This window comes from Microchirus variegatus (assembly GCF_963457635.1).
Source record: "Microchirus variegatus genome assembly, chromosome: 16".
NCBI lineage: Eukaryota > Metazoa > Chordata > Actinopteri > Pleuronectiformes > Soleidae > Microchirus > Microchirus variegatus.
Genome location: NC_139817.1, coordinates 7,138,581 through 7,149,482, shown reverse-complemented (window position 1 = coordinate 7,149,482; position 10,902 = coordinate 7,138,581). Strand labels below are relative to the sequence as shown.

General features: G+C 42.2%; 1 protein-coding gene across 6 annotated transcripts in view; it reads right to left on the bottom strand.

The window, feature by feature from the left end:
• Positions 1 to 220: 220 nt before the first annotated feature.
• The window catches only part of tns1b (tensin 1b), a gene marked incomplete at its 5' end in the record, with an annotated part of 155,076 nt that continues 144,394 nt past the window's right edge, over positions 221 to 10,902 (bottom strand). For 4 of the 6 annotated variants that reach the window (XM_083902980.1, XM_083902979.1, XM_083902983.1 and 1 more), the window contains 13 exons: positions 221 to 2,526; positions 3,163 to 3,192; positions 3,321 to 3,389; positions 4,571 to 4,739; positions 5,040 to 5,066; positions 5,251 to 5,319; positions 5,973 to 6,050; positions 6,362 to 6,454; positions 6,536 to 6,664; positions 7,686 to 7,772; positions 8,323 to 9,362; positions 9,724 to 9,907; positions 10,439 to 10,534. In XM_083902980.1, the coding sequence (XP_083759106.1) occupies positions 2,388 to 2,526; positions 3,163 to 3,192; positions 3,321 to 3,389; positions 4,571 to 4,739; positions 5,040 to 5,066; positions 5,251 to 5,319; positions 5,973 to 6,050; positions 6,362 to 6,454; positions 6,536 to 6,664; positions 7,686 to 7,772; positions 8,323 to 9,362; positions 9,724 to 9,907; positions 10,439 to 10,534 (2,210 nt within the window). In that variant the 3' untranslated portion in view covers positions 221 to 2,387. The remainder of the gene's footprint in view (positions 2,527 to 3,162; positions 3,193 to 3,320; positions 3,390 to 4,570; positions 4,740 to 5,039; positions 5,067 to 5,250; positions 5,320 to 5,972; positions 6,051 to 6,361; positions 6,455 to 6,535; positions 6,665 to 7,685; positions 7,773 to 8,322; positions 9,363 to 9,723; positions 9,908 to 10,438; positions 10,535 to 10,902) is intronic. The other 2 variants (XM_083902984.1, XM_083902982.1) reach the window with 1 other exon arrangement.

The window sequence follows — 10,902 nt, the reverse complement described above, 5'->3', positions numbered from 1 at the left end:
CAAACTTCCTCAGAGGATTTATCTGTCCAGTGGATACATGTTATATGACGGCAATGTGCAAATGATCACTTTTTCAAATGCTAACTGCTGTTAGCCCCCAGTAACCTCTGTGGCTGATGTTGTTTCCTGTCCCTTAAGTTTCGTTTGACCTGTTTTTTTTAAGGTGGACCTAAAGAGATACGACTAAACAGAGTATAAACACTTTTTTGATTTGTACTGCTTTTTTTTAATGTGTTGTTTTCCATCAGAAATAGTAAAAGCCATACAATGTAGCAAACCAAAAAAAAAAAAAATACAACAACAACATAACAAAGCTCTATACAGGCATAGTAGCTCATTCACACACACACATTCTACAGTCCAGACTGATCTCAGGTCAGGTGAGTTTTCTCCACCACGAGTTTAGGGTTCACGACATTCCGTTTGAACGAGAGGACGTTCCGTTGCTCTCTTTAGTGTTTTTTTTTTGTTCATTTACGTAGGCAAAAATATAGATTCTTCTGTCGCATAACCAAGGTGACGGTTAAATATGGGGCATCCTTCAGAAAAGAACGAGTGAGGACATGGTGGACAGGTTACAGTCAGCAGTGTTAAGCTTACAAGCAAACTCGGGAGCGTGCAGACTCTTGCTCATAAATAATGGAATCTTCTAGTTGGTATATAAAGGCTGTGTAAGTGCTGTATTTTATTTTATAAGAAATACATTGGAGTTAATCTGGATCCCAGCACTGAGCCTTATCTAATTATTATTGTACATCATGCTGACAAAAACTTCTACACTGCAAAATTAACGTCTTCGTTTTAGTTAAAAAAAAAAAAAAAAAACTTTACCTGCCCCCTGAAAATTACAGCTAAAACACTGTATTAGAATTAAAGTGGTTTCCTTTGCAATGATCCTTCTCCACCACAGTAGGGCAGCAGTTCACTGCCTGAACACAAGGGGTCAGAGGTCTCTGTCCGCTAATACTTTTTAACATTTAAGTGCTAATCTTGGACAACTTCTGTCGGCAGGTTTAAGTTAATAAAATAAAATGTTGGCATTATGTTAATCAAGGACAACTCCAATTTCAGTAACAACACGCGTTCATCATACAAAATATCCCGTCCCCTCCCCTATTTTCTTAAAAAAAGGAAAACAAGAGTGTTAACAAAAAGGAAAGTAAATGATGTGACAAAAACAAAAGAGAACATTCAAAAACAACAACAGTGACACACTTAAAAATGCACACACTTTACACCTTAGAGCCAAAAGTATTTCTTCTCGCCGTCAGTAATCTCGATGTATGATACATGAATACATGATAACATAGAGCAACAAAGCAAAAAAAATAAATATCTTAAGTCACTGTTTGGAAGTTTTTTTTTTTATATATATATATTTATATCTATATATGTATATGTATAGCTTACTTTTGGGTAGGATGTGTATGTGTGTAAATAACACCTCTTGGCCCTTTTAGCTGTGGCTGAGCACAGGATAGTGCAGACAGGAAGTCGACCAAAACAACGGTGACGACTCGACAAGATGGGACGAGCGCCGCGCCGAACACGGAAGGACATCCTCGTTTTTTGAAAGTCTGACTATTTGCATATTTAAGACGGCCTGGATTAATTTTTTCCTCTTTTTTTTTTTTTTAATTTTCTTTTTTTTTTCTTAAAAAGCTCTGCATTACAAAAAAAAAAGTTCAGGCACTAGAACAGTCCTACTCATAAAGCAGCCGAGAATATTTACACACATCTCGCCCGCGGACGCAGAATTGAGCTACAGTATCAGTACATACAGTATTCTTTTTCTCTTTTTTGTTTTGATTAAGCAGCCATATTTTACAAAAGAATACTTCAGACCCTCAGACGCTACGCACGACACCCTGACTACTTTTTTAAAAAAAGAAAGAAAATCTTTGGTTGAGCAGTCAAAAAAGCCTGATAGATATATACGATCCACCTTTACATCATTCAACTTGACTTCTTCTTTAAAAATACACACACAATTTGCTTCTTTTTTTTCTTTTTTTTTTAAAGAATAATTATTTGCTCACATAATAATGTCATTCCGTCTTCCTGTTCCTGTGAGTTACCCTGCCAGGGAGGATTCTCATCGCCTCCCGTCCCCCATTGTCACACACACTCAGCCACGTCCCATCCTGCACTTCCTCTGGTCCATTCTGGAGTCCGTCCGAGAAGAAAAGCACATGCATACACACACTCATACGCAGACACACACTCATACGCAGACACAGGCTTGCCATGGAGAGAGCATGAAAGATAAAGTGAAATGCTTCAATTGTCCCAGAAAAAACAGAAAGTAGATTGCGTGTCTGTGGTTAAAAGGGAAAAGGGAAAAAAAGTCAAAAAGCGCCAGGGTTTTTTTTTTCGCTGACAGGAGCTCAATGTTTCTGCGACGTGATCATCTTCGACACGAAGTTGACGATGGCGCTGGCCGGCTGCTCGGGGTCCATCTCGGCGAAGAGGTGGCTCACGTTGTCCGTCGTGCTTCCCTGTTTGCGCGCCACGAAACCAAACAGCCTGGAGGGGGGACGTAAAACAGGACATTAAACTTCTGTTTTACAAGATAAAATACTTTATATGTACATATATATACAAAAAAATATATATGTAAATATATACATATATACACATACACACAAATATATATAAATATATATATATAAACATATGCAAATATAAAGATATATACACATACATATATAAATATATACATGTACACACATATATATACATATGTGTAAATATACATATACATATATACACATATATGTATATGTATATTTACACATATGTATATATATGTGTATGTATATAATTATACATACATATACATATATATATATGTATATTTACATGTATATATACTGTATATGTATAATTCTCCTGGTTCTCTGGTTTCCTCCCACAGACAGATTTGGGAATTAGGCAAATTGGACACACTAAATTGACCATAGATGTGATATTGAATGGTTGACTCTATGTTGCTCTCTGGTGGACATTTCCAGGACTGTACATATAGCAAAAAACCCACAATTTATTTAAATAAAAATCAAACTAATAACCATTTAAAGTTCAAAAGGGTGGAGGATGAAGCCGTGAACCTGTCTAGTTTCAACCTCCAGTACTAAAAACTAAAGACTTTGGTTTACTTACTTAGCTGCACCTCCGTCCGTCTTCTTCCACCTGTAAAGGTTTGATAAATATCGACATTAGTCATAATATTTTAATAAGGACTGCAAACGTTCGAGTCTACATCTCTTGAAAATTTTTTGTAGCGCATCGCAGAAAAAATTCACTGTTTCTGTACTCACTTCCTGTCCTGAGGGTCGATATCACAGAACGTGACAGTGTTGCTGGGGTAGTGGCGTCTGAAGAAAAGCCTGGAGCAGAAGAAACCAAAAAAAAGGTCACATCAAAAGGCGCGCTTCACGAAGTTTATCGCTTGAGAGACGTGGGAAGGTTGGCGTTGGGGTTGACTGAAACATCACTAAAACATGGCAGACTAACTGATCCTCGTCTACGACACAAAACAAACGTCGGATTGGAGTTGTTGACAGATGTAGCTGCAGCAAAAATAATACGGTCCCGATCCTTTAATCCCGTGTTAGCATTTATTTATTGCCTCTGATTATGTGTGTGTGTGTCGTGACTCGTGTTGATACTCGCTCAGACATCAGCTGAGTTACGTCTGCCGAGCAAAATCTCCAGATTTTTACTCATGCGAGACAGCGGTGGTGTGTCAGTAGTAAAGGAACTAGTCTTGATAAACAGGAAGTCAACGAGACGCTGATGATGTTTTTGTTGGTTTCACTGAAGTAGAAAAAACACTATCACCTCGAAGCAAACATCAAATAATCTACATTAAAGTTGGCAACACTGTTGTTTGGCCTGTTTACATTGTGATAACTTTTATTTTCCTTCCTTTCCCATTCTGTCTTTGTTTCTCCTGTTGTATCAATGATAAATTGATTATTTTCATAACCGATTAATCGAGTAATCGTTTGATCCAGAAAATGTTAAAAAAAATCTTAATCAGTGTTTCTCAAACCTGTTATGTAGCGTTACATCGCCACTTACAGCCTGACATATGTACTGCAACGTCAAACGCACGTTAATGCATGACGCGTTTCCATGACGACTGGCCAGAAAAAGACTCGTGTGACATCATGTTTATGTTTACAAGTTAGCTCCGTTAGCGCGCCTACATTCGAACTGGAGCGGTCTGTTTATTAAAGGAAAAGAGCAGCGCTACAAATAACCAGCGTACCTGTGTACTGCGTATGTGTGCCTCTGTTTTTTTAAGTTTAGCGTTACTTTAGAGACTCATTTTAACAATCCAGAGTCACATAAACATGACGTCACGCACGTCAGTCGTCACGGAAGCGCGACATGCGTTAACTTGCGCTCACGTTGACGCCGTTAACAGCCGCTATCGTGCTAATGCGCCCAGCACTATCATTTACGTTTTGTTCCATTTCTAAAGCAGGAAAAGTTGGACACAGCTAACTGCCTCAGAGGCATCCACAGTTACAAATACAGATGCAGCAGCATCCACACTCACTTCCTCTGGTTGTCGGTCAGCGTGATGCCCTGCGAAGACACCTTGAAGTGCACTACGGTGGCGGTGGGCGACGAAGCGGCGGCCAGCGTCTCAGATATGGCCTTGGCGACGGCCTGAGGGCCCGTCAGCGACTCCATCTCCACCGAGTTGACGTAGAGCACGTTGCATGCTGGGGATAGAAAGTGCAGACGTTTCAGGAAAACAGACAATAAAATAAAATAATAAAACCTTCATGCAAACGTGTTGTCTCATTAGAGAGCATGCTTCTCGGAAACAAAGCTCCATCCAGATCATTCCACATAAAACATTCTGCTTGTTACAGACGCAGACGCTGGACGCTACTGTTAAAGGGAATTCTGTTAACTTCTTTTTTTGTTTTATATCTTGGGTTTAAGCATACACAGACAGACAGACACGGGATGCACATTCCTGATGTGAAGCATCCAAATAAAAGTGCACAGGGGTTTACCATGGGAATCAGCAGGAGCCCTCTGCACTGGGATAACAAGGATGTCGTGGTGATAGGAGAAGTGAATAAGACGATTCAGGACATATTAGCTGCGTGATTTTCACGACACACGGTGTAACATCAATCAGTCAGGCCGTGTTGGCTGTGATTTCATAAACTGGGAGTGGTATTAAAATAATAGTAATAATAATAAGAGGACAGGAGGTTTTACCTGCTCCTTGTTTCAGCTGATCAGCCACAGGATTCGTTGGTGCGACCACTGGTGCTTCCTCTATGAGATCTGAGTAACATGACAGAGAAGGAATTTAATTTAAATTAAGTCACGTTCACAGTCACAGATCATATTTGTCTTGCGATGGGAAGTAATTCATATAGCAATCATTTGGTTGTCTTAGCCTTACAATAAGCCTTCTATATGTAAAGTACTTTAGGAAAAAGGCCTTGATTTATGTGTGTTTTGCATTTTGAAGTGGGAGCTTTCTACTCAAATAAAGCACAATGGCATCCTTTCTTCTATGCGATGGCTACCATGATGATCCGTGAGGACCGGCTGCAAGGCTGCCGATATCCATCACACTCATTCATGGCTGATATATACTTTATTTAACACTATTACTTTCTCCTTATTTAATACTTTCACAAGGACAAGATTACATATTGCTCGTCCTGTGTTGGTGATGTACTGTATGATACACAATTTTCACAAAGTTCATATTGGATAAAAAACCTGATTTGAATTGAAAGTTGGAAAATCTGCATCAAGACTTTTTTACAAAGTTGTAAAAAAGTCTTAAAAAAGGCCATAAAAATGTAACATTGTTGACATTGTACGCGAAAAAGATGACAAACATCTTCATACAGGACAAAAATATCATCATTTTTAATCCTCTGACTCTTTAAAATGTGTTGTTTTCTTTGCTTGGACGCACAGACCTGTTGCAGGGATGAGCAGTTTGCAGGGCAACGCCAACGGTGTGATAGCATGTTGATAAACCAAGGCAGAGAGACAACCTGAAAAAAACAGACGAATAAACACTTTAAAGATCCGGCCCTGCCTCTCGTCGACAGCTCATATTGACTACAGACACAAGTTATAATATATATAATATAATGTAATTAGAAGAGTTAGATGACTTCAGTCAGTGCTATCATTACAGGATCATCACATGAGTTGGAAACGGGTGCAGAAAGACACACAAACAGAGAGGAGAGCTCATGTTTTGACGTTTCCCACAAACTTATTACGACATATCTAAGCTGTCAGTAAACATGCCAAATGTAAGGGAGGGGGGAGGAGGTTGTTTGTTTTTCCTTCTTCTTACCAAAGTAAGGCTCGTTGGGACAACCCTTCAGCTTCACTCCTTTGGAGCTGCTCTCGATCAGGAAGTGCCTCACCAGTTCGTTGGCGTTGTCTCCTGTCGAAAAAACAAAACACCTTTAGCTGTATTTTATGTGATGCAAAATTAATACATTTATTTCCATATTATGCACACTACCTTTCTTGTTCTGATGCACAGTGGGTGGCGGAGAGGCCACCTTCATAGCCAGGCCGTAGGCCCCTCTGAACGAGTGACTGTCCCGAATGATGAAGGCTCCGGGCTCCTTCTCTCTCAGCAGGCTAATCGCTGTAACACAAGGCGGCATTCAGTTACCTTGTGTGGCCGACGCTAGCGGCGGCGGTAATTAGCTCCACCAAATTAGTGCAAATTAAAGTGTCTCAGCAATTAGGCACATGAGACGGATGGATCTCGTACGTGCAGCATGTTTAAGAAACATCAAAGTGGAAGATAAATGAAAAAGAAAAACAAAGTGTGAGGTGAAACGATCCTTTGTTTGATGAAGTCGCAGCCAGCCTGCATTTCATTAAAACGACAACTTCTAGCATTACACTTAGCCTCAGACACGCCATCGTTGCCTCAGATCCATGACTTCACTGTTTAGCTCAATGCCTCAAGTCCGTCCACATGTGACAGTTTAAGGAAGGAAGATGGATGAGATGAGCAACACATGCAGATGTTCCCTAATGCTCTACATATGCTGCGGCTTGGGACTAAGTATAAACTCTGCCTGTGTGTGTGTGTGTGTGTGAGTGTGTGATGTCATTGCAGCGGGGCCTGTGCTTATGTTTAGCATGCTATAATCCAGCATGGAGCCATGAGCGAATGTAGATGAGGGACGACCATGAGCTAGATGCTGACTTCACAACCAAAATACACAATCGCAGAGCGAGTCGAATGTAAACCGCTAAGTGTGCATTTGCATCGGCATACATATTTATCACTGCATGCATATGCACTTATGATGTCAAATTCAACTAAAGGATTAAGATTCAGTGACATCATTTACTAAACAAAACAAAATAGTCCCCTACATATTTGAACTGTTGGTTTTTCCTGGTGGACTACTGCTAATTATCCTGTTACATAAACAGGAAGCACAAGAAAGAGACTTTTTCCGCGGCTAATATGACGTCAAAGTAAAGAGCATAACATTTGGCAATATCTGTGGGTGACATTGCATGTCATAGCTGAACATCCTTTAAAGTGTGTTAGGCTAGTTATTAGTAAGTAAGTGAAGCCTCTGCTGAAAACATTTGGAGGTAATTTAAATTTAAGGGGGAAAAATGTTGCTGTGTTACTTCCGTACCTTGCTCTCTGGAAATGTCCGGCTTGTACCAGAACTTGGACGTGTCTTGGACAAACTTGACGTTCAGTCTGCTCTCAGGACTTCCGTCTACAATGAAAAAAACAACAGTATCACAGAAATGTATATACTGTACATATGCCTTGATAAATGACCCGTTAAGACAGCTCGAGTTCAAACGTTCAAACACATTTAAATGATCTCTATCTGTATCTTTAGAAATAGCCTGATTCTATTGCGGGGTTAGGGTGAAATTCACACATCAATGTCAACCAATAACTGTATACACATTTTGGAAAATCTGTGAGGCGCCAACAAATTCTTGCAATTACCAAGACTTCCTGCAATTACCTGTAATCTGTATCTAGTCCTGCATTATGGATTATGGAAGTAATTGTCCACCACAAACCGATGGAAAAGGCTGCCAACAAAACTCTGTCATCATATTTTCTCCAATCAGCGTTCGGATTTAACAGCGGTTATATTTTTGCGGCACTGTTACAGTTACTGCAATGCCATGGTTATGTCATCGAGAGAAAGTCAAACTCACTATCACATCACTGCGAAAAAAGAGAAAAGTCCCTGACAAAAACACTTTCAATTATTATTCTACTCCATAGAGCAAAGGTTAAGTCCTTACCGGGCAGATTGAACCTGGAGAAGTCAGAGAGGGTGTGAAAGTAGCCGAGTGTGTTGCCGCCGCTCGGTGGCGTCATTATCTTCCCGTTCAACGTGCCATACGACAGACCTCCGTTTGGTCTGTCGCCACTCGACATGCGCCTCTTCTCTGGCAGCTGTGGCTGAAAGCCAGAGGCTGGACTGCCCTGCCTGAACCCGACACCCATCCCCATCATCCCTCCCTCCTGGTAACCGGCAGGTGATATCGGGAAGGAGGGAGTGGGCGGTCCCTGGTAGCCCGAGGAGCTGCTCTGTCTGGAAAGGTTCCCGTGTCGCTCGTCTGGCGTGGTGTACCCGCTGTGCATGGGGTGACGGTCCAAACTGGGGCTTCTCTGGGACACGTGCGTCACAGACGGGTGGCGGCCCAAAACCGGACTCCCCTGGGGGTGCGTGACGGACGGCTGCCGGCTGAGCACGGGGCTGCTCTGCAGGGGCTGGCCCAAGGACGGCTGTCTGCTGAGGACAGGGCTTTGATGAGGCCCCTGACCCAAAGACGCCTGTCTGCTGATGACCGGGCTGTTTTGAGCTCCTCGTCGACCAAGGATGGGACTGCCACCTGGCATGAGAATTGGCATACCCACATCATAACCGTTAGCTGGTGATGTTTTCTGACCCATGACAGAACCATTCTGATTAGCAGTGGAGCACTGCTGGAAGGCGGGACTGTGAGTGGAGCCGAGGATGTTGATCCGTTGCAGTGCATAGGGACCTCCTTGGCTGTGTGTGGACTGGGAGGCATCTGAGGAGGGAGGGCTTGGATCTGAGGACACATAGCTCCCCAGTAGGGTGTTGGGACCAAGGTAGGACAGTGTAGGAGTAGTAGTGCCAAGGTAGGAAGAGGCTGGGGAGCTGGAATCCAGGTAGGAAGAGGTGGGAGTGTGTACAGCTTGATATGACGGGGTTGGAGTGGGGTAGGCACTCTCTGTAGCATGGGAGCGGAAGCCTGAATCAGTAGTGGGTTGGGACGGAGTGCTAGCGCTGCTCTCTGGTAGAGGATGGTCACTGGAAAGGAAATGGGAAGTTTATTAACCATCTGTAAGTCGTTTGTGTAGTCATGTTTTGAAGGAATGACATCAAACTGTTTCATTGGTTGCATGAGTTTACTAATTAAAAACGTTAGCTTGAAATCACTTTATTCCCAGTGCTTTATAAGGAAGGGCTTCTCAAAATTTTCAGCCCTTGACGACCAAAAATAACAGGACCATAAACTAAGGGCCTCCATTATCATAGAGAACAGTGAACATATCATACTATTTTCCACTTCTCAAAGATTTATAATTGTGTTTGACTGGTGCTATCATCTCAAGAGCTGTTGTACTTTCTTTTAGAATTTACTTCTTATGTCCAATCATATTGAACTCACCCCTGTGAGCTCTGGATGGGACTGCTGCTGGACAACGGTGGGTTCAGTGTGTGGCTGGAGGGACTTGGACTTCTCTCCTGCTGGTTTATAGTCTCCGCGAGCGGACTAAGGCTCCGAGGAGACGAGGGCTGCTCTCCGACTGCTGTTGCTGACCTCGCCACGGACTCCACGTAGCTTCTCGGTGCTGCATGTGACAGGAAAGTGCTTCTCTGTTAAAGCCTTTTTATGAATATTTTCAATCAATGGTTTCCTTGCATGGTGGGGTGTGAAAGAGAGAAGAAAACTAGGTAAAACTAGGCGTCTAAATGAGAGTTTGTGACTCTTCCACACAATGAATCAGAATGAGAAAAACTTAAGGTCTAGAAACACACGACATGTGGCGTGGATGAGTGGAGTGGAGGAGATGAGGAAACCTAAATGCCGATGACGACTTTGAGGCTCTTTCACAGCGCTCTTACCTTCCTCACTCTCTCTGCTCTCATCATCTGTGGAGCATCGTCGGAAATAATCCAGAGAAACAGAAGAATGTAAAGGAACAAGGGAAGAGCAGGAGATTTTGTGTCTGTTTTGTTTTGTGTCTTTTAGGGTAGGAAAAAAATATAGTATACACTGACAAACCTTCCTAAATGTTTCTCACTGGACCTTTGAGGGGCAGTGAATTCAATGCTGTTCTTGGGGGTTACTGTATGTTTGTTGTTTTATAATAGCAACCAACCTGTGCCGGTTTGATTCAGGAGGATTTCGGCCGGGTTGTGGGGTTTCAGACCCAGGGCTGACAGCGGAGTCTTGGCCAGACCAGGAGGAGATCGACCTGAAGACAAACGGACAGTTGTCAGCACAGAGTCTCAAATATATGTAGCACAGACATCTTGACAGGTGTTACCATGTGTTTTTTATATATATAATTTAATGTAAATTCCATTTAAAATGTTGCGATTCTATACTTTTTGATGGCAATCTTACCAAATGATGTGCTGACACAGGTACACAGCTGTCAAGACATAAGGCATAACTGATCCTAACACACACAATGTGGCATTAATGTTCACAGACGTGTACCCATGCCTCATGCTCTGATGGAGTGGGGGGGCAAAACATGCACTATGTCACGTCATGGAACGCTGTGACAAACACCGGTGAGTGACAACACCTCTCTCTGACAGCAGCAGTAGAACACCT